Genomic DNA, 21,829 nt, shown 5'->3' on the forward strand with positions numbered 1-21,829 from the left:
GTAAGTCATACTAGGGCCATGCACTCAGCCTCTTCTCTTGAGTGGTTGGCCCTGTCATCTTCCGTCGTCTCAGCCCAAGTGGCATGCCTAGTACATCTTGACTCTCTTGGCGCAGTCTTCTACTCGGTAAATATTCTCCCATAGCGGATCAGGACCCTAACCCGTGTACCTGGCATATGGGCGAATGTATCAAGACTACTCGTCGTTCCTTATACCTAGCTCGGTCCCTGCATTGTTGCTCCATCGCCCGCTTCCCCAGACAACATGGCAGCACCAGCTTTACGGATTGTTGTGGATGGAGACAGTGACAAGGTCTATCGAAAGGGTGACAAGATCACAGGAAGAGTCTTCTTGCTGGTTGATAAAGAGGTGCACATTGAGACCCTCAAGCTCATATTTTCAGGCAATAGCGTCACAAAGACGACACGGCCGTCTCACACAAGTGGTAACACTAATGACGGGACAAGAAGACAAGAATTCGAAGAAAAGATACGACTGTTCAACCGCGAAAAAGAATTTTTCAGCAACCTCACTCTTGGTCCGAAGAAGCACTCATGGCCTTTCGAATTTAGATTCCCCCAGTTGACCGAACAACACTTCAAGCGACTAACCCACGGCGCAAACTATCTCAGGGAACCGCATGTTTTACCGCCGTCTTTCCATCTTAAGACCAGTGTCCCGGGTGGTACGGCTCAAATATCATACTTTGTACAAGCCAAAGTGGTTATCAGCGGATCAAAAGACACCAAGAGATGCAAACATGTGCTACGGTATCATCCGAGATCAGATATCGACGAACCACGGGACGCCAATGTCATGTCTACTGTACTATATGGCCAGCAATGGAAGCCTGCGAAAGAGAAGAACGACCCGAAATCCCCAACGAGCAAAGCGTTGTCTCTCCGTCTATCAAACAAGAGCCCTCGGATCGTTCCATGCTTCTCGTACACCGAGTCGATTGCCCCAGGTCAACACATTCCACTATCAATCTGCTTGAGGAACACACGGGATCCAACCAATAAGGCTCGAAGAGAGTGTATATTGGACTCTCTACACGTCACTATATCCACCTTTTCAACAGTCATGTGCGGCCATAGCCTGACGCTACCGGAGGACGTCGTATCGAAACACGTCAGTTGCATAGCCCGGACGAACATCAACCAACGTCTTCCCTTCAACGAAATGAAAAGACTGACGTCCAACTTCCGCTTGATCGACGATAACGAGTGTGTACCTACCTTCAAAACCTATACCATCACTCGACGATACGCCATGAACGTGTCCATAGGAATCAAATACGGTAGTCAACAATTCACCATCCGGTCCAGCACACCACTCGAGATTCTCCCTCGCATTTCCCGTGACAATTTACCTCTCTCGTCGGAAGAAATCCATGAAGTTGAACCACTGCCTCTGTACCGGCCACGAGAGCCGTCAAAGGAATTTGCCCCGGATTACGAGTCCATCTACGCACTTTCACCCATGCCCTCGAGTTCAACCTCGAATTCGTTGTCACTGGTGGATTCACGTAGTTCAAGCGTTTATTCTGCAGGATCAGGCTCAGGATCGGGATCGGGACACGGGACGGCAGCATCGACGCCTGCTTCGGAGATTGAGCAGCCGAGTCTTGAGTGCGGTCTTATGCAAGCTGATTGGGATTCTGGCTATCCAATGTAGTTGGAGTGACCAGGAACTGTAGATGAATATGATTATAGATACTTGGTTTTCCTTAATAGGGAAGATTATTGTGCTCTTCGCAAAGCAAGGTGCTACTTTTCACTGGGTTATCAAGCACGGGAATCAACCTGGAATGCCTATGCATGTTTGGAACATAGCTAGATTGCCGGTAACGGTACTTGAACTCTTGTTGGGTATCTCTGCATCACCCATCCTTTATTACATGACCCTGGTGCTGCGACATGCGTATTCAAAAACTTGGGCTCGCGAAACTTGTCTTTGTACTGTCGTCGCCTTGCCCTTCGAATTTTGCTTTCCCTTCCTCCACCCATGTCTCGAACCTGAAGACGCCTGCTTCGACGCTTCGTATAGGCGTAACCTTGACACCTCCAAGGTCACTTCCTTCGGGTTCACCACCCCGCTTGCGCCGCTCGATCACCTCGTCGTCGTTGGGATCACGGCTGGCTGCTTTCCGTCCGGTCTTTTGCAAACTCGGTTGCACTGGTATCCAAGCCTGAGGATGTCCAATCGGAGGATCAATGTGAGTCTCGTCTTTGAGTTCCATGCTGATGTTAAAGGAGCAATGCGAGGGCAGAGGTGCAAGCTGCGCCGTCCTCGTAGTGAGGCTCAGCAGAGCAGCACGAAACTGCTCGGACAGATCGACATGGGTGTCTGCGTCCAGGAGTTTCTCTTTCCTCGTCGGTCTCGCACTCTCGCCTTCCTCGTTCGGTGAATGGTCGGCGTCGGAAGAGGGATAGCCCCACTCAATCTCCATGTTGCGCTCGTTCTTGTCCACGACAGGGAAACTGCCTACATCAAACAGGTAGCGCTCCATGATCTTGGCGCTGCCCGTCTTGTTTCCGTGACCGCCATAGCTGAAGATGACAATGGCTATACGAGCGACGGTGCCTTGGAGGAGCTCCTCACGTACGGCGGTAATGGCGTCGCGTATCCACTCGCAGACAGAGGGATGGCGCGATTGGTAGACGGAGGTGTTGTGGAAGCGCGTCTGAACGAAGGAGGTGCGGGGATAGAGGGTGCGCAGGTAGAGGAGCGTGTGGGTGTAGGCGGCGAGGAAGGTGGTGAAGGCAGCGAGGTTTTCGAGGTAAGTGGGCGCCATGTGACCTAGCGCCTACTGTGTATGTACGGCAAATCGATGGAGATGTGGTAGTGGTAGTAGTACGGTAGCAGTGGCAGCAGTAGTGGTGGTGTATCGCTCCTGTCATGATTCGAGGCTTTGTGATGGGCGTAGTGTCCTTTCCTTTCCTCTTTACTACATACCGGTATACTTTCTCGTCATCACTATCATGATTGTTGTTGCCATTTTCGTGTCGCCAGTCTTGTGTCAAGCATTGATATTCTCTACTCCTAGTAGGCAGGACTCTCAGTAGGACTAGTAGTAGTCAACTGGTGGTACTACTCTACTTCCCGCTCACCCACTTTCGCCTCCACCAGCCCAGCTCTCACAGGCGCGCAGGCTCCAAGCTTCAGCGGCGGTGCCCCGCATCTCCGCGCGCATTCTTTTTATCTGCTTGCTCACAACCCGCGCCTAACACCCACCAAAACAACAAAGGCGTCAACAACAAGGCATTTTTTGGACAAACGCTCGTCAGCCCAGAGCCGGATCAGGCGAACGCTAGAAGGTGCTGACTAGCTGTGTACACGCGCGCGCCCCACATTCCACCATGGAGGAACAGCTAGTGCAACTGCTCTCAGCAACGCAAACCGCCCAGGAGGGTCCGCGCAAACAGGCCGAGCAACAGCTGCTCTCGCTCTACGGCCACCAGGAACTGCCACTGGGCCTCGTAGGCATTGCCTGCCATGCCAGCGTCCCGCTCAACATCCGACAGGCCTCTCTGCTCTACCTCAAGAACCTGGTGCTTGCAGGCTGGAGCGACAGCTTGGACGAATTCAAGGGCCAGATCCTAGTCACCGACGACAACAAGCTGCAATTACGACAACGACTCCTCGAACTTGCCACGGCCGACCAGCTCGACCGCAAACTCAAAGCAGCCGCCGGCCTCGTCGTCAGCAAGATTGCAATCGCCGACTACCCAATTGACTGGCCAGACCTGCTCGATAGCCTGCTGCAACTCATACCCAATGCGTCCGATGGCCAATTACATGGCGCCCTCAAGGTTCTCGGTGAACTGGTTGAGGACTGTCTGAACGAGAACACCTTCTTTGGGGTCGCCCCTCGGCTGATCAAGGCCTTGTACGATGTGGCCATCAACGATCAGAGGAAGCCGACTTTGAGGGCATTGGCCTGCAAGGTCTTCCATGGCTGCTTCGACATACTCGAGATGGTACTGGAAGACCACAAGGCGACGGTCAAGGGCTTTGCAGACGAGATACTCAAGGACTGGATCCCCTTCTTCATCAACGTGATGAATACGAGGCTGCCCGACCCTCCTTCCTATCAGGACGAGGAACAGGACTCGCCCGGTGCCGAGCTGTACAAGGGAAATGTCGCTTTCAAGTTACAGGTTGTCAAGGTAAGCCACCGACAAAAATTATGCAAGCAACATGCTGATCTACATGCAGGTGCTCATGCGCATACGATCCGTCTTCCCAGCCATCCTCGCACCCCAGAGCCTGATTCTGTTCCAAGCCACCTGGACAGAGCTCTCCCTCCTACAACCAGCTTACTCTCTCATGTACATACACGAAGAGCGCCAGAGCCGACTCGAAGACGCCGATGGACTACCGTACACCTTGGATTTTCTTGTCCTCGAAGAGCTCGACTTCATGCAGGCATGTCTCCGAGCACCCCCAGTCCGGGCACAGCTTGAGCAGGAACTTCAAAATCAGACGGTCGAGAACTCTTGGGTCACACAGGTCATTAAACTGGCTGTCGCCTATGCACAAATCACCACTGAAGAGGAAGGCCTCTGGGAAATCGACGTCAACATCTTTCTCAGCGAAGAGACCAGCGTGACTGCAAACTACACTCCTCGAACTGCATGCGGTGACCTCGTCATTAAGCTCGGCGAGTGGTTGACTCAGCCTACGATTGATGGGTTGTTGACGTACACGAGAGTCTTGTACTCCGAATCCAAGGGCTGGAAAGCAGAAGAGGCCGCACTGTATGTGCTGAATCAATTACTCAGCGACTTCCAGGATGTGGACAAGCAGATTGGGCCCGAAGCCGCTAGTGGATATGTTGACTTCATCCGTCATGCCATGCAGCAACCAGATTCTTTCTTGAGGGCGAGGGGCTATCTGGTAGCTGGCAGCTTGACAAGGACCTCAGGCAACGCCCTCCAGCCGCTAGCAGCATCGTTTCTTGAAGCTTGCTTGCAAGCCATATCGAGCGATGATTCCGATGTTGTCCAGGTTTCGTGCATCCGAGCCACGCAATGCTATCTCCAGGCACTTCCCCACTCGGCCACCCAACCCCTTCAGCAGAATATCATATTGGCAGTTACCAACTACCTCAATGCTCAGGACATGCAGGAACTTGCCGAAGGCGATGATCTTGTTATTACCATGGTCGAGACTCTGCGTGATGCTATTCTCATCGACACTCGGATATGTATCACAGGCAGCGGCTTAGATACACTGTTCCAGGTTGCGAGTTATCAGGCGAATAATTTCCAGCTCACTATGCTGGTAGTAGAGGCCTTTGAGGAAGTGACTCAGTCCATCGCTGATATGGGTGGTGATGCGTACGTTCAGCTATGCGCCAAGGTTCTTCCGTCCCTCACCGGCGCGTTCGATGTTGGTAACCTGACGGAGGAGAACGCTTTGTGCAACTTTGCTGCAGACCTTCTCGCCGTCCTTGCTGAGCGTGGTCCGGAGCCTCTTCCTGCTGGTTTTGTTGCTACGACGATGCCCAAACTCACGCGACTTCTTCTTGGATCTGACGACGAAGAGCTACTCAAGTCTGCAACCACGGCTGTCAAGAATATCATTTCCCACGATCATCAACAATTATTCGAGTGGCGAGACGAAACGGGCAAGGCCGGTCTTGAGGTCGCGCTCATCATTGTCTCCCGCTTGCTCACTTCATCAAGTGATCACGCTGCGGGTGAAGTTGGCGCTCTCGCTGCTGAGGTGGTGGAGAAGGCTGGTCACGAGAGGCTAGGTCCTTATCTCGAGGGGCTCCTCCGAAGCGTAGCAGTCCGTCTCGCCAAAGCAGAACAGGCACAATTCATCCAAAGCTTGACGCTCGTCTTCGCACGGCTGAGTCTGAATCATGCTGGAGAGGTAGTCGACTTCTTGGCAAGACAAGATATTGAAGGTCAGAACGGTCTACAAGTCGTGCTGGCAAAATGGTTGGAAAACTCGATCAATTTTGCGGGCTACGACGAGATCCGACAAAAGTACGTACGACTGCAGCGGATTCCTTATGGTGACGATCAGGTGTTTGGGTGGTTCAACGTGAAAGGCATCAAGTTGGAACTCCCTATTCACCCTGTCATACCAGCACTTTTACAAGATGGCTGACATTGAATAGTGTCATTGCGCTGTCGAAACTATACGATCTCAAGGACCCTCGACTGGCTCAAGTACAGGTCAAGGGAGATCTGATTGCAAGTAACGATGGTCGCATCATGACACGAAGTCGTGCCAAGACCAGTGAGTTCCTCCCATGCCCTGTGGCCGCAGTCCAATGTAAGCGATGTTCAAACTAAGACATGCGGATAGATCCCGATCAGTACACGATTGTACCGGCCCCTCTCAAGATCCTCAAAGTTCTTGTCGTTGAGCTCCAATCAGCCTCTGGTGCTCCTCTCGATGCCTCTGCCGCCGCAGAACTAGCAGAAGAAGGCTCCGAAGACGGTGACTGGGAAGACGAACCAAATCCATTCGTCGACCTTGGCAGTGGATATACCCGGGAACAGCTCATGGCCTTTGCCGCCGAAGAGCCGGGCGGTGGCCGCCAGCGAGACGACGAGACGCAAAGCTTCCTCATTGACTTTTTTAAGCGTGCTGCCACGACACCGGGATTCCAAGAGGAGTTCAATGGATTGACGGAGGAGGAGAAGCAGAGGTTACGTGATAGTGCCGCTTAGTGTGAAGTCATGGATTGACAAGGGTGGATGACCGTGATGAGAGAGAGAGAGAGCAATGAGACGAAAAGTTTGTATATGATTTTCGATTCATGATGCGGGAACGGGCGTTGATTAGAGTAGATTGTGGCTCATGTTTGATGGGTGGGTGGGAGAAAGGGGTATGGGCTGGGCTAATGAGGGGATATCTTTTGGCATACGAGAATCCACTCGATCTGCTGCTGCTGTGCAACGGCAGTGTGACTGTTGGGCGGTAGAGGAAGGCATGGTGGGGTGGTGTTTTGTTTAGTAGCTAGCATCAAAAGATGATTTCTTTATGCGATTGACTCTTTCAACGGAGCCCACGTCTTGTTTCTTTGAATGCGTCCCTTTTGTACATTTGCACGATAGGCTGGAGATCTGTGGTTTTTCTTTTCTTATGCTTGTACTTGGACCCCCATGTGACGGCTGGTTGGTGGGTAGAGAGTATGGGTTGGATTTGGATATAGACATGGACATTCCCCATCCTTCTCCCGCAACGGGCGGGGCAAAGAAGTAGTGTGTTGGGGGGTATGGTATGGTATGGTATGGTATGGTATGGTATGGTATGGTATGGTATTTGCACATGGTGAATATCACTATCACGATGGTTAGCATCTATCATGCATGACACTTTGTCAACTCCCCACTCCCCACTCCCCACTCCCCACTCCATCAACCCCCCCCCCCCCCCCAATCCCCCAGCCCACCCAACAACACCCACAAGACAAATACTCCACATGTATGCGTACCCTAGAAGCAAACTTTTACCCTTTGAAATATACTTTATTCGTGCAGTGCAGAGCAGTGCAGACCAGCATGCAGGCGCTTAGACATGTCAAAGACGCTGATTTCGCCGGGGGCGGGGGGCGCACGTGGAAGAGGGGGGTTGTGCATGGTGTAGGTATGTGATGAGGGTGCAAGTGTGATGAGTGGGTTGAGAGTCTGAGAGTCAGAGGGCAGGTAGGCATGTGTAATGTGAAAAGTATAAACGGTGGGGAAGAGAAGACGGCTTTTTGTTTTCAACGTTGGGGGTGATGATGCGAGTGTGAGGGGAGTGTTTGTGGGAGTGTGCTGGGTTGTGGTGTTTGTTGCTTGCGCCGCGCGCTGATTGAAGTGGATAGACCCAAGTGCATGGCTACCTTTGACGTGCTGGAGCTTGTTTGCGGGCCGTCGTCATGTGAAGTGGGTTTGTGACTGCGAAAGTTGGCCTTGTCTGGCGGAGATGCTGCGAGGCTGATGGGCGGATTTGCAAACTCACTCATTCACTCACTCACTCGGCATGGTATGGTATGGTATGGTATAGACATGGATGGGCCCAGCCTGTTGAATCAGGAAAACTGTATAAACGCCGTGTACATGGCATGGTACTGTACGTCAGCACAAGACTTCCATGATCCCATCCACCACCACCATTATCATCATCATCATCCACATCCCTTCCACAATCCAAGCCAATCACATAACCAGCGCCCAAGCAGCAGCAGGCTCCAGCGCTTAATCAGACAAACAGCACACCCTCACCCTCTCTCCCAGGAGAATAAATAAAATAGGCGTGACTCTGTCGGAGCCCGAAAAGCCAGCAGCTGACCGCAGGGGGAGGGGAGGGGGAAAGAGGCGCGGCCACATCTGCGACCCATAGGGCTTTGGAACATTTCGCATTCGTCCAATTGCGCGGGCGGCTGGAATTCTACCAGATAGGACGTGGCATGTCTTGCCCCACCACTACTCTACATAGCATAGCACACACGCACAAGGCACAAACCCCAGAACCTTGTGTTTGTGCGTCGTGCAGTGCGTTTCTGTTTCTGTGCATCGGCCGGTTCCGAAGAATGAAATGTGTGTAGTGTGTGTGTGTGGTTGCACACTTTGACATGGCTGGGGGTTTTACGAGAGAACGATTGTTTCGCAAGTTGCCTCATGATGTGCTTGTGACGAGAATGTCTGCCAGCCAACTGGATTCTCGAAACGGTTGTTGCATCATGGTTGTGTCGGAAGAAGAAGAAGAAGAAGAAGAAGATTGAAAAAGTGGAATTGATGATGACGCCAGATGATAACAATGATGATGATGATGATGCAAGTCCACACGGTTCGCTCGGAAGGACTTGCTGGGAGGACTGCGGGGTAAGAGGGTGGAGGAGTATGTACAAGTACAAACGACAGTGGTTAGCATGCGGAGAAGCAATCCAAGTGGATCATGGCTGCAAGCTGGTGGAGACGAAGCAGACCAGTACACGGCAGTCCTTGCACGCAAACACGCGCACACCCGTTACTCTAGCCCATTTCCTCAGTCTTCTGTAGTAAGTGAAGCTAGTCCTGGCGGGCTGGCTGGATGATGGACGACCATGACGGATTCGTGAAGGTGCAGAAACTCTAAGCTGCACCGGCCAGCTGTTTCGAAACAGGCCCGGGTCTGGTCGTCGGTCTGCTCGCTGTATTGGTTCGCGTGTGTGTGTGTGTGTGATGGGGGATGGGTGCTTGCATGAACGAACACTGAACACCTGCTGCCGCTGCTACTGTGCTTACTGTGTTGTTCTCCTTCCTCTGTCTACTCTACATGTTCTGTTGCAGTCTGGAAAACTGGGGCCTGTGTAGCGTACAGTAGTGCAAGTAGATACGGTACCAATACTACATACCAGTCTACAAGTTTTGGCAGAGGACAGTGCTGAATGCATTCACAGCCCGTGTACCCATCTACTCGCCAACATTTCGTTGCCAGTCCATCCTGGGGGCCTGTGTCGCACAGAATGGACCCGACCTCGCGCAGCATCCGGAGTGTGTGTGTTATAGTATGTGTGTGTGTGTGTGGCTGCATGTGCCTCTCTTTCCACCTGCCGAGTCATCTGTCAAAGTTTGCGACGAAACGCCGCAAGACCAGCAACAGTGGCTTGTTCCGGTACCCTGTTTGGCCGAGCAATGTGGTACCAGGAGACAGTTGTGATCGCCCACTTGCTCAGCTCGTGAGTCAAGCCGTGACACGTCCAAGGGTCAGAAAAGAAGAGAGAAAAGACAGCTCCGGGAACGAGATGGCGGGCCGATCGACGTAGGTAGAGTACAGTAGAGTACTACGCGGGAGCAGTGGAAGAGCACCATTCCAGTGAGGGAAGCTGGGAACTGGGAAGGGCAGAAAGACCAAAGCATCGGTCCCCTTGCAGCCTCTTCTCCGTGCCACAGACCACACAGGCCAACCAAACTCACGCCCGGCCCCGGCTACGGCCCGTGTCCACGAGACAACAAAGTGCAAAAAAAGGTATCCACTGGTCCGTCGATCCGGCTTCCGCACTGCGCCGCTTCAGCTCGTGTGCCTGCCGATCGGAAAGGGCATGAGCGCGGCGACGCCCAACCGTCTCGCCAAGAGTGAATGGGCAAATTTGTGGCGACGCCGACGTGGTAGCATCTCCGTGCCGCTGTTGAGCCTGCTGCCTAGAGTAGAGTAGAGTAGAGTAGAGTAGAGTAGAGTAGAGTAGGGGAGAAGAAAAGACCGCGCGTGTGTGTGTAGGCAGGTACACAGTAGAGCAGGTGCTGTGCACGGGGGCGATGACAGGTGGTTGCGGTGGTTGCCTAGAGGGTAATTTCGTCACACCAAGGTCCCGCGTCCAAGGGATAAGCAACGCCACTTCATATCGACCAAGCAAGCTGGGATCGATGGAACGAACGAGGAGGGAAGACGAGGGGCTGAAATGAAACCTGACAAGTTGAGCCGCAAAAGTGGCCACGTTTAAGAGTTTTGTGGTCTGCGACTGGTGGTGCGCAATTTCTTGTCATTTGTTTTGATATTGATGTTGGTGTTTTCATTCTTTTTTTCTTGGTTGTCCTTGCTGCTGAAACAGACACTCTTCTCTCCTCCTCCAGCCTTGGAATAGGAATTCCACAGAGCGAGTCCCTTGAATCCCATAAACAAAGAAATAGGCAGCAATGGCCATTTCACCACCCGTCTGCCCTGCCCAGCGCCAAATAAGTCAGCCACAGTACATGCAGTAACCTACCACACCAGACACCCTCACACAACCAACCCATGCCCATCCATCCCAGCCGCCCTCCCCTCCCCCCTCCCGCAACCGTTCGCAGCACCTCTGCCCCTCTCCCCCTCGCAAAAAGCAAAAAAGCAAAAAAAAAAAAAAAGCAAACGATCCCGCGCTGCCACCCCGTCCAATCGACCGTGTTTTCCAGCCCGCACCGGTAGTCCGCCGTTTGTGCATGATGATGTAGCCTAGCCTAGCCTAGTAGCCTGTCATGGCTTATCGGAGCGTGTGTGCGTGTACAAAGTCAATAGTAAGCAAAGCAAGCAAGCAAGCAAGCACAGCACAGCACATCAGCGCAGCCACAAGGCTGAAGCGCCCAAGAAAAAACAACGCCAACGCCCCTCCCCCTCCTTACAAAAAATTGAAAATTGTAAACGCGGGTGGCTGTACTCTTACAGTACATACTGTATGACGCACAATATACCCGGTCCAATGGCCGTCGCTGCAGGGCCAGATCTTGAGTCAAAGGCAGAGGCAGAATCTGGTGCGAGTGCGAGTGCAAGTGCAAGTGCAAGTGATGTCTGCTGGCATGGGTGTGTGGGTTCAAAGTCCAAGTGGAGGGAACAGTTGTGGTGCACAAGGCAACAGTGGGAGAGTGGGTTGCATGCTGGGTTGGGGATTCAGAGGGACCGGCCGGTGCATTCATCGTGGCTTCGAGACGGGTCTGAGTCGTTTGTGTCTCAAGGGCATGCAGGGGCGGGGGAAGGATGAGTCACGCCATCACTGGGAATTACGTTGCATGTAGAGAGTGAGAGAGAGTGTGTGTGTAGTTCAAAAACAGTGCACACCGGATCAAAAAGGGATAGCTAATATAGTATATTGGGTAAAGAAGACTAGAGAAGGGTATAGAGCTAAATTTTGACCGCGAGGTGACCAATCTGCATACAGATGTCGTGTAAAGCTCAGGATCTACATGCCAGCCTCGACGAGGAAGCCAGAGAAAGCAAAGGAGAAGAGAAGAGCAGCAGCAGCAGAAGCAAAAAAAAAAACTGGTAGTGAGAAGAGCCTGGGACAACCAGCCAGCCTGAACACCATGCACGATAAAACCAGAGTGAGAAACAAAAAACTCGAAAGACAATGAAGAAAAAAAGCAAGAGCGGAGGCAAGGGTATATCCGGCAAAGCATACTTTTCCGTAAACCAGCCCATGAACGCGTGATCCCTTTGCATGAGGAAAAAAGGACCCATTACAGTGTTGTTACAGAGCAGCCATCGTCCTAGGCCAAGAGAGCAGGCAGCAGAATTAACAATTACAAACGGCAAGAAATGGGTATCTCGCAGTAATGTCAAACACAGTACGCAGAGGCTTTCAGAAGGAGTAAAAGGGAAGATACCAACGAGCAAAACGGCTTTGCCAAAGCGCTTGGGTATCGAGCAGCAGCAGCAGCAGCAGCAGCAGCATCGCGACTGCCGGCCTACATCGAGGGGTAGTCGAGAATCGGCACGCAATTCACGTCAAATCGGTGGGACCAGAGACGCATTCCAGTCATCAGCTTCTCCGTCTTCTCCAGCTCTCGGTCGCGCCCAAAGATGGACTCGACAAATTCCACTCCAGTGTTCTTGCCCATCGAAATCGGCTTCTCTACCCCAGACTCTTGCTTGGCCGCCTTCCACATGTAGTCCTCACATACTTTGAGGAGCATCGCAAACCGGATCCACAGACGCTCGCCGCTCTCGAGGAAGTCGTCGACCATTTCCTTGTTGGCGTCCTTGCGGATCCGGTGCCTCGTCTCAATCGACCGCTTGACCTTGGCCGCCAGGTGGATGAGGAGCAGCCAGAGTTCACCCGCCATCTCGGCAATGGGCGTGCCAGGGCCGTAGTGGTACACGGTCCAGTCAAAGATCCACTTGCCAAGCGAGTCGGCATCAAACACGGATCCGAGCAGCATAATCGGTTCCTCTTCGGGGTCCCAGTTCTTGTAAGAGTAGCCTGCGGGGATACCGGCACGTTGGGCATCCTCGGGAGTGGCCTTGCGCTTCGTCTTCTCCTTCTCCTTGGTCGGCGCAGGCTTCTTCGTCTTCTTGGGCGACGAGGCGGCGGCCTGTGGGCGGGCATACTCGGACGCACGGCGTGTTCGCGTGGGCTTGGGCTGTGACTCATAGATGGGAACCTGATCATAGTAGCAACGATCAGCATCCCCGTACATGTCGTGGCGCGCATACTGTTCGTACGGCGGTGGCGGGTAGTCGTAGACGTCGTACTCGCACTCGTAGCCGTAGCCGCGGTCGTCGTAGACAACTCTGGTCTGGAACTGACGAGCCGACTGCGACGGACGACGCTTCCTCTCGCGATGGGTGCGCTTGAGAGGCTGGGCGTCTGAGTCGCGGCGATGCCGGCCTGGTTGTTGTTGTTGATGATGATAACCGAAATAACTTACATAGTCGGGCGTGCCTCTCGGCGTTGCGTATGCGCGTGGAGTCGTGAACTCTGCACCGTACGGAGGCATGGCCCCTCCGCGCTGGCTCGGGTAGGCGGAGTACTGGGGAGGCACGGCGTAGGATGCGCGGCGCGAGTGGCCTGTTGCGACCTTGGGGCTGCTTCGAGACGTCGGCGTGGCGGTAGGGCCATGGCGGGGGGAGTAGTAGTCGCGCGCTGTGTGGTTGGGCGAGACTGGCGGGGTGTCGTGGCGGTATTCGAAGCCGTAGCCTGGAGGAGGCGGGGTTGGGTAGTGAGAGGCGTACATGTCGGTGGTGGTGATGGTGACGGTTGTGGTTGTGGTGTGGAGGAGTGTTCAGGTTGGTGGAGCCGTGTGGGCAGCTGTGCGAGGGAAGAGGCGCTACTTTCTTCTTATCGTGGAAAAGAGGCCAGGCCGGTGCCTGTTCGCCGATGCGTTCGCGCGCTGTTCTGTGGGTACGCCAACGGAGGCTGTTCGCGCGTGGGCAGGACGCGAGGTGAGGGGAGGTGCAGCGACGGAGGAGAGAGAAAGGGAAGTCCGGCTCTGTCTACTGCACATTGGGTGTTGTTCTTCAAAGGTATGGGAAGCTGCCAGAAGGATCCAGACTAGGGAGGATCCTGTGTCAAGTGTTTTTTGTATACTCTAGTTTTGGGGTTCGATGTAGACGGGATGGACGTCTACATACAGAGAGAGAGAGAGAGAGAGTGTGTGTGTGTGTGTGTGTGGTGGGTGCTTGGTAATGGTGGTGTTTCTGGGAAAAGAGCGGAAGCGGGTGCGTGGGACTGCGCCTGCTTAAAGAGAGCCCAGAGCCCGTTGCCCTCTTTCGTGCGCGGACCACAGCGGCGTCCCCAGCACTCCTAGCCCGTCCTTAGGTAGCAGCCCCTCCTGGCCCTCCTCGCCCTCCTCGCCCTCCTCGCCCTCCTAGCCCTCCTAAGCCCTCTTAGCACCACCACCCACCCTTCCCTTTTCCCTTCCCTCCCTCCCTCCCTCCTCTTCCCTCTCCCCCCCCCCCCCACCCCCTGCCCTAACCCTATTCACAACATCCATCCCATCCTATCCCTGCTCAATGTGCACGCCATTCACCGACTAGCCCACGCTGCCCAAGGCCCCCCTGATCCCTGAATCCTTTCCCCGTCCATGGCTGCTCTGACTGATTTGAGTTGCAGTGCCTCCTTCATTTGCCCTCTGCCCGCCCTCTCTCTGTTGTTTTGCCTCTTTTGCTCATGGAGGGAACAGTCACTCACGGTGTGAATCAGTTGGATAGGTCTTGCTTGGATTGCCTCCCCCCCCCCCCCCCACCCTCAAGTCCTTCTGGGAATGCCTGCACCCAAGTCTCTCTACCGCTCATCAGTTGCCTCTGACTCTGACTCTTACCCCTCGCCATCTCTCTCGCGACTCGCTGTGCCATGCGTCCGCCCGCCCGTTCTCTATTGCTGCCTGACGCGGCAGTCAGAAAGCTGTAGTAAAAATTGTGATTAAGGGGGTTCACGCAGCCTCGCTCGCCTAGCACTGTTGTTTTATTTGCCGTGGTATGCATGTACAGTATGCATGGGGGGTAATTTGGGAACCAGCCCGCTGCCTGCCCTGGCCGGCTTGCTATACACACATAGTCGCAACGGTGAGCAGAACAGCGTCTTGTGCCACAACTTGGCCGATTCTAGTCTACTACAGAGTAAGTACCCTCACCAGAGAGCCATGTCGGGTGGCACACCCTCTCCTCCTTTGCCGTGCCACATGCTGTGCACGCAGTAACACTCGACTAATTCGGTCGCCCACGGTGTGCTATGTTTATACCCACCTCTCGCTATTCTCAGCATCCTCACCTTGGCTGCCATCATGGCCGTGTACCGTACCTGTCTAGAGTACGTACCATACCTAGTAACCGGCCCTGCTCAGCTCACACCCCTCCAGCTACGGGCCACTGTCCGTCCGCGCCGCGACTGGGAATCCCACTGTCGTTGGGCAGGACTCGCGGCTCACTGCAGCGCGGATGCGAGAGGATGCAGAGGAAACGGCCCACTCTGTCTGGGCTTACCCATCCAGCGCCGCGCCCACCCTTCTGGCACTGGCGCCCACAATCCCACATGGTCCTCGTCGTACACCAACAAATCTGCGGCGAACCTCTTGCCAGCCGAGCAGGATGCACAAACTCGTTTGGGAAACCTGCGCCCTCCCATCTTCGACCTGGCCATGCCCATCAGCCCGTGACGACTTCTCTCCACCTCGTCCTGTAGGATGGCCGTTGTGTAAAGTACAGAGTGCGTACCTGTACATCCCCCATGGCGGTTGAGGCTCCTCTTTGTGTGCCATTCTCTGGCTAGCACCAACGCCACAATGGAGCCATGGTCGCGGCACACGGCTGCAGCCTGCGCTCTCGCTGGAAGGCCTCTCAACCGAAACAGCGGAAGGTCGACCAAAGTCAACGTCGGTCCCGCGTTGCCCTTGCCTGACCATGTCCTGCAAGACGTATCTCCCGTTCCCTGGGGAGGCCCTTGTCAGTCGTTCAGAGCCTCAAGCGCTGCTCAGACCCCTTCTTGAACTCTCCTCTGCCCACGGTACGAAGGCCAATCTCCCAAGCCGATGAAAATTTTCAACCAGTCTTACAGCTGTCTTTGAAGTGGTGGTTTTGATCATGCAATGGTTTACCGCTACTTCCTTCGTATGCACTCTGCTCAGTGCTTTCCAAGGCCCTCTTGTCCTGTCGTCGAGAAATGGCCGCTACGGCTGCATGACGCCTCAGCGGCCCCATTGCGATTCGACAGGAAACGTCGACAACGAAGCAAGAAAGGTCGCGGGTACATGGATCGTGTCTCCCCGCCCATGTTCACTATCGCTCGATAGGGCAATTTGGCACCGCAATCGACCCCCCGCTAGCCATTGGACTGGCTTGAACATGACGCCTCTACAGTACAATAGGTACCGTGGTATCCCGTATCCGTGCTGTGCATGAATGCCCCAGCCCTGGTTATACAGCGTCTTGGTCCTTCCATGCCAAAACAAAAAAACAATCCCAGAGTCCCCCCTACCACTTCTCGGCACACAGTTCTCCCCCTCGATATCTTGATATCCATGATTTCACCCTCTCATTGGACTCGACCACCCTCGCCCTGGCCTGATGCGTGCCCCTGCACTGCATTGACTTGCCGGTCTTGCATTCGCATCTCTAACCGAAGCACGCACAAATCAATTTTGAACCTGCGAAATTCCCCAAATCTCCACATCGTTATCTGACAACTCACCTTGCGTTATGCCTCTACGCCCACTGCCACTGCCTTGCTCTGACTCTTCATGCTCTCAACCTGGTCCTTTTTTTTTCCTGGCTCTTTCCTGCCTTGTTCCGCGCCCGATAACCACAGGATGCAGAACATGATCTTCCTGCGCGTGTGGGACAAATTCTGATCACGCGGTGTGACAAATCCACAGGCTCGCGAATCGCAACTCTTTCAAAAGCCTCACTTCTTCACCGTCCTTTGGAGTGGGGATAGCTAGAAGAGCAGATCAAAATCGCTCCCTCTCGAGCATGGCGGTTACAGACCGACCAAAGATGCCATCTCGCTACACGATGACGTACTACTGTAGACAGACGGGTTTGCGCAGCCCTATGGCGCGCAGAAGAAAAGCCGGTGCAGCATCCATGGCCGACTTCTGTCTCGCGCGGCCACGTTTACTCTAGTCTGCCACGACACTGCCGGCTGAGCAGCTGCTGTCGACAGATGCGAGCTGCTGCCTAGCTGCAGGACGCACATGCCAAAAATACGGTCACTCATGCGTGAATCAATCCGCTCTGTCGACTAAACCGATTACCAAAAATACCGTACGCCCAACAGGTAACATGCGCAAATAAACCCCTTTTGCCGTGCAAGGTCCCAAATGGATCTTTGCCGTGCAAGGTCCCAAATGGACAACACATACCCGTACCCGACCGTGGCCATGTGTGGCGGTGCACCACTGCGCCTCTTCCTTCCGCTCCACAAGGCCCGGGGTGGCTCGCGGAGGTCGTCTACTCCGAGTCACATGATGATGATGATGGCCGCACACGCAATGCAACCTCTCCGAAAATAAACATGGACAAAACACTAGCAAGAACTGCATGTGTACTGTATGGCAAGTACCGCCTCGGTGTTGGACGAATAGGCACAGGTTACCGGTATGCACTCGGCCGCATATCTTTGGTCACACTCGTCGTCAAGTGCCTCCTTGGTTCGGATTTTGCCTTCCTTGTTGGAAAACAGGTCCGATGGCGAGCTTCCATATCAGCTCAGATCCGCTGCGCTGCCCAGTCGATCGATAGTATTGAATTCGAAACATGTGATCGGATAAGCGATGCTTCCAACGGCCCGGCTACGGTGTAGTTGAGGATGGATCACGAATCAAATACCTGCTTCTCTCACTTTGCCCCTCGCTCAATGACTCTTCGCGAGGAAGCGCTTGAAGCTCGGGCAAATGAGCACTGAGTGCCTTCGTCTTGCCATGTTACTCTACATGATACCTTTCTACGGCACGAACAAGGTCCAGCTCAGATTCGTGTACCGACTGAGTCATCTGACAAAATCCAGATTCAATTCAGCGTAGCGAGCCACGTCCTTGCACGCAGCGTATCTGCCTCCCACAGTCCTACGGAGACATTCACGACGGGCTTACTAAACATTGTGTCTGAACCTCAAAGACGCTATATTCTTATGCGCATTGGCCATTATTCATGGTAGAAGTATATGTTCACATAGACATGCGCACTGACGTTCTGTTCAAGTACGCAACAAATTCTACAACTTGTCTACCTTGGTCAATAGCCACACAACAACACAAGGCCACATTCAACAGTGATGCTCATAAACACCAATCAGACAAGCCCATGTGATACGCAGGCCAATGCTCGTCCTTTGAACCGTCTGATTGCAGATTGTGCGTCCAAGAACTTCAAGCACCACTCGTGGGTGGGTATGAGCTTCTACTTACACTGTGAACTCTGCCAGATGTTTCGTATGCGTCTTGGTATGGTACTCCAAGCTCGTCCATTTGCCCTGGCCATTGATCATCCAATGGTACAACTACAGGCCTATTGTACTCATGTGGACGTATGCGCACTAGCGCTCTAACCATTGTGCACGGCATACAAGACGGCATCCTGTAGTCTACACTATCATTTTTTTTGGCTTACAAAACAGAAGGAATAAACATCTGCTTTGATATTTTGTACGTGAATTTCTTCTGCTGAGATGCCGTGTATTTAATACATCTTACCTTGCCTTGCCTTGCCATCCATTGCCCTACTCATACCAAGTTATAACCGTTTCACTCCTGGCTGATATGAATGAACCTAGTCACGAGATTGATCCTCGTCTTATCTCTGCCTGCAATGGGGAAAATCCATGATCCGGGGATTGCAACAGGGTGGGAGAATAAGATTGGTAGGTCTGAAGTCTCAAAGTTCAAGTTTACGAGTTCCAAGTCGAGGGTTTCTTCGTGGGGGGGGGGGGATGAAAATGTTTGCTGTGTAGACATCCATGGGCCATTGTACTTTTACATCACTGAGATTCCATGCCAGATAAATACCCAAGGTACCACACAACCACCCTATCACGACCTACTTCTTCCTTTTGCTCAAAAATAATACCCTGTCGATACTATGTATCAGAAAGTTCAACCACCACGCGTCATCCAACTGCCTGCCTGCTTACTACATCGAACCCCCATCTATTCACCCGCTTCCCAGCGCACGATGCTGGGTTTCAACATGGTACTACCACCACCATTGGTCTACACTACCATGATGCATCACGGTTTTGAGCCCGCACCTACAACATCATATCCGCGGCTTGATAACGTTGGCATGCAACCATACCCCGGGTCCACAGCCCTCGTGGTGGTCTGCTAGGAGTTGTTTGCGAATTATACGCGTCCTCATGGACAAGTGTATCGGCCATGCGGAGGACATGTGAATTATTGCCACACCAAAGGGCGATATGACCGCTGTGGTCTACTGTTGATGACGGCCCGAGGCGGAAGTGTCGAGCCCCTTTTTCGCGGACAGCATTTGCTGCTCGTGTTGTGGATATGTGTTTTCGTGTAGCGCATTGATGAATCCCATTCCATGGCCTGTATGCGAGGAATGGAGATGGCAAATTGGTAACTCTTGTCGTGTCGGGCGCCTCCGAGGATGCCGGCATGTGTGAATAGCCGTTTGCTGTGAGAGCACGTTGGGTGGGCGTCTCCTACGGCCTTCTAGCCAAGAGCTGCTCTATGCTCACGACGACGGACCAGCCTGCGCAGCAAAACCTCCTCTTCCCCCAAAGCCTCTTCCGCCCCCTCTCGCAGGCCCTTGAGGCTGTCGAATAGGCTTCTCCTGTCCATTCGGTGTAGCCGGTCGACTAGCACCTGCCTCCTTCCTCTGGATATATACAGACCCTGGTTTGGGCGTATACGTAGGATCAAACAACCCCCGTGCTGTGGCCGTGGCCGTGGTTGCATTCGCCGATGCCCTCGCAGGCGATTGCTCGTTACTCGACCGTGTCTGCATATCCTTGCCGCCTCTTCCCTTGCCCCTGCCTCTCATGGGTCTGTTTGGCGAGTTGCTGCGCGAGTCCTCGGTTGCAGAGGCAGCGGGTGACCCAAAGATGCGCTCACGTGCTTCTGCGTACTTGCGCTCTTTATCTGCGCGTTCCTGTTGCGCGCGCGTCTTGCGCTCTTCAAAGTCGGCGGCGGCTTTCTTGCGGCGCTCTTCTTCGCTGTCGTCGTCGTCGAGAGCTAAGCCCGCCATGTTGCGGGCGAGGACTTGGGGGGCGGGCTTGCGGGCTAGCATGGTGACTTTGGGTTTGAAGGTTGCGACGGGGACAGAGCTGCGAACTTCTGGGTACCATTGGGGTTCTGGATTCTCGCTGTGGGCATGGGAGTGGTCAGTTGCGGCGGAAAGTCAGACCGAAGTGGGTGAGAGCGCACGCTGATTGCCATAGTTGTTTATTGAGCTCAATGTGCCTGGCTTTGAGTTGCGCTTTGGTGAGTTTTGGTTCTGGCTTGGGTGCTTCTGGCTGTTCGTCTTCTTTCTGCGTCGTGTGAGCTAGGCGCGCCGGTTGATAGTTAGCAATATAAGAGAGGACGCACATCAGCGAGCGATTCCCAGTCGTCGTCCCAGGCGTCGGCAAGAGCGCTTTTCTTTGGGGGCATGGCTTCTCGGTGGTGTATGTCAATCGTCGGCGGCTTAGGGGGCTACGTAAAGGGGAATCTGGCAGACTATCCACGTCGCATTAAAGATGCAGCCGAGACGGAGGACACGAGTGTGTGCACTGTGCAGTAAGGCGGGTATACCCACACCCTAGAACAAGCGGTACCAGGTAGAAGCCACCTCGGCCGCTCTTCCGTCATACCTACACAGGCGAGAGAGACCAGACCACAACCCCATGAAGCTTTGACCTTGCTAGAACCCACACCTCCACCAAGCCAATGCCCGATGCTCTCTCACGCAAGCGTAGCAAGAGAATAACATACTCCGCCAAAACTCTCATCACAAACGCCACCCTCAGTGCTCATCTCTTCTAACTCGTCGAGCGCAATGTCTGGTACGTTCACCTGTTCCCCCACGCCTCCCCAACTAACCCCAATCCCCCCCCACCACCCTCAAGACCTCGAAGGCGACAGCACAATGCACTCCTCGCCCTCCAACGACGATGACGAAATGTTCCCCGACGAAGCCATCCCCAACAACAGCACCCACAACCCTTCGACACCCCACCACCCCGCCCTAGACTCGACCGCCGACCTCTCCCCGCCAAACTCGCAGTCACAATCGCAACAAGCCCAATCCCACTCACAGACCCGCGACCCGTCCAACCCAACAACAGGCGTCAACGCAAACGGCAAGCGCCCCCTGTCCGCAGCGCAAAATGTAGCTGCCAGTATGCTGGGAGGCGGCGGCACGCATCAGGATGCCGAGACGGGCTATCAGTGGAGTCGGCCGGAGGATCAGCCCGGGTTTGAGTGGAAGAACAATAGGGCGCGCGAGGATGAATTGAGGGCTTTGGATGTGATTATTCATTTGGGCAGGCAGATCAAGAGTAAGATGAATGACAGGCATGGGACTCGGTTTGGACATGTGTGCTAACTAGCTGCAGCGAGATACGGTGATCCGCTCGACCCAACTGTCCCTGCCAAAACGAAGCGATGAGATTGATGGCGAGGTCAAGCTTAGAGTGGAGAGAAGGAAAGCATGGAACAGGTCTCGCGGCACAATGGAGGAGTCACTTTCACCTTTCAGCCACGAATGACAGCGCGTTGCGGAGCTCGTCACCAGCCTACTCATGCTAGTCAAGGAGAACATGCACAAATGGAAGAGACAGGGGAGCTATACATGGCACGCAACGAATCAGTACATATTGAAGCCCGGGTAGATCACCCTGGTTGTAACGTAACATAATGAATACATGAACACATTCAATTCAAGTCTACACATAATCTACTTCACACAGCTCAAACATATCAACTGCAGTGCACCCTGTTGCGTATACGATGATCATTGGGCTCGCGTTGCACCGTATAGTGAGCATGAATACCTCACTGAATGAGACAGAATGCCCATGCCAATATCCGTGAAAATACCAACGGCCACCATAGACCCCGTACAGGGCTCATCGCCGTGAAGGAGAAGAGTTAACCATATAACAAGAAGAGAAGAGAAGGATATACTCGAAGACAACCACCTCATTACCCCC

The 21,829-nt window shown here is 53.7% G+C and overlaps 10 protein-coding genes across 10 annotated transcripts; 6 read left to right on the plus strand and 4 right to left on the minus strand.

Moving 5' to 3' along the window:
- Positions 1 to 264: 264 nt before the first annotated feature.
- On the plus strand, positions 265 to 1,677 carry IAQ61_005875 (uncharacterized protein; the record flags this gene model as incomplete). Its single annotated transcript, XM_003836076.1, has 1 exon — positions 265 to 1,677. One exon carries the CDS (start codon positions 265 to 267, stop codon positions 1,675 to 1,677), a length of 1,413 nt encoding a protein of 470 aa, XP_003836124.1.
- Positions 1,678 to 1,927: 250 nt separating this feature from the next.
- IAQ61_005876 (uncharacterized protein) lies at positions 1,928 to 2,797 on the minus strand (the record flags this gene model as incomplete). The annotated part of the gene is made up of 1 exon (XM_003836075.2): positions 1,928 to 2,797. The coding sequence occupies one exon, from the start codon at positions 2,795 to 2,797 to the stop codon at positions 1,928 to 1,930; it is 870 nt and encodes a 289-aa protein (XP_003836123.2).
- Positions 2,798 to 3,362: 565 nt separating this feature from the next.
- On the plus strand, positions 3,363 to 6,695 carry IAQ61_005877 (uncharacterized protein; the record flags this gene model as incomplete). Its single annotated transcript, XM_066096970.1, has 4 exons — positions 3,363 to 4,172; positions 4,222 to 6,002; positions 6,137 to 6,258; positions 6,328 to 6,695. 4 exons carry the CDS (start codon positions 3,363 to 3,365, stop codon positions 6,693 to 6,695), a joined length of 3,081 nt encoding a protein of 1,026 aa, XP_065952962.1.
- A 4,445-nt stretch (positions 6,696 to 11,140) lies between these two features.
- IAQ61_005878 (uncharacterized protein) lies at positions 11,141 to 11,443 on the plus strand (the record flags this gene model as incomplete). Its single annotated transcript, XM_066096971.1, has 1 exon — positions 11,141 to 11,443. One exon carries the CDS (start codon positions 11,141 to 11,143, stop codon positions 11,441 to 11,443), a length of 303 nt encoding a protein of 100 aa, XP_065952963.1.
- Positions 11,444 to 12,146: 703 nt separating this feature from the next.
- On the minus strand, positions 12,147 to 13,415 carry IAQ61_005879 (uncharacterized protein; the record flags this gene model as incomplete). The annotated part of the gene is made up of 1 exon (XM_003836072.1): positions 12,147 to 13,415. The coding sequence occupies one exon, from the start codon at positions 13,413 to 13,415 to the stop codon at positions 12,147 to 12,149; it is 1,269 nt and encodes a 422-aa protein (XP_003836120.1).
- A 1,743-nt stretch (positions 13,416 to 15,158) lies between these two features.
- Positions 15,159 to 15,581, minus strand: IAQ61_005880 (uncharacterized protein; the record flags this gene model as incomplete). The annotated part of the gene is made up of 1 exon (XM_066096972.1): positions 15,159 to 15,581. The coding sequence occupies one exon, from the start codon at positions 15,579 to 15,581 to the stop codon at positions 15,159 to 15,161; it is 423 nt and encodes a 140-aa protein (XP_065952964.1).
- A 1,610-nt stretch (positions 15,582 to 17,191) lies between these two features.
- IAQ61_005881 (uncharacterized protein) lies at positions 17,192 to 17,479 on the plus strand (the record flags this gene model as incomplete). The annotated part of the gene is made up of 1 exon (XM_003836070.1): positions 17,192 to 17,479. The coding sequence occupies one exon, from the start codon at positions 17,192 to 17,194 to the stop codon at positions 17,477 to 17,479; it is 288 nt and encodes a 95-aa protein (XP_003836118.1).
- A 471-nt stretch (positions 17,480 to 17,950) lies between these two features.
- On the plus strand, positions 17,951 to 19,002 carry IAQ61_005882 (uncharacterized protein; the record flags this gene model as incomplete). The annotated part of the gene is made up of 3 exons (XM_066096973.1): positions 17,951 to 18,188; positions 18,449 to 18,685; positions 18,767 to 19,002. The coding sequence occupies 3 exons, from the start codon at positions 17,951 to 17,953 to the stop codon at positions 19,000 to 19,002; spliced, it is 711 nt and encodes a 236-aa protein (XP_065952965.1).
- A 369-nt stretch (positions 19,003 to 19,371) lies between these two features.
- Positions 19,372 to 20,288, minus strand: IAQ61_005883 (uncharacterized protein; the record flags this gene model as incomplete). Its single annotated transcript, XM_003836069.2, has 3 exons — positions 19,372 to 20,002; positions 20,064 to 20,167; positions 20,226 to 20,288. The coding sequence occupies 3 exons, from the start codon at positions 20,286 to 20,288 to the stop codon at positions 19,372 to 19,374; spliced, it is 798 nt and encodes a 265-aa protein (XP_003836117.2).
- Positions 20,289 to 20,673: 385 nt separating this feature from the next.
- On the plus strand, positions 20,674 to 21,285 carry IAQ61_005884 (uncharacterized protein; the record flags this gene model as incomplete). Its single annotated transcript, XM_003836068.1, has 3 exons — positions 20,674 to 20,680; positions 20,744 to 21,175; positions 21,233 to 21,285. 3 exons carry the CDS (start codon positions 20,674 to 20,676, stop codon positions 21,283 to 21,285), a joined length of 492 nt encoding a protein of 163 aa, XP_003836116.1.
- Between the last annotated feature and the right edge of the window lie 544 nt (positions 21,286 to 21,829).

The sequence above is a fragment of the Plenodomus lingam genome (genome assembly GCF_022343315.1).
Source record: "Plenodomus lingam strain CAN1 chromosome Unknown contig_23, whole genome shotgun sequence".
Lineage (NCBI taxonomy): Eukaryota > Fungi > Ascomycota > Dothideomycetes > Pleosporales > Leptosphaeriaceae > Plenodomus > Plenodomus lingam.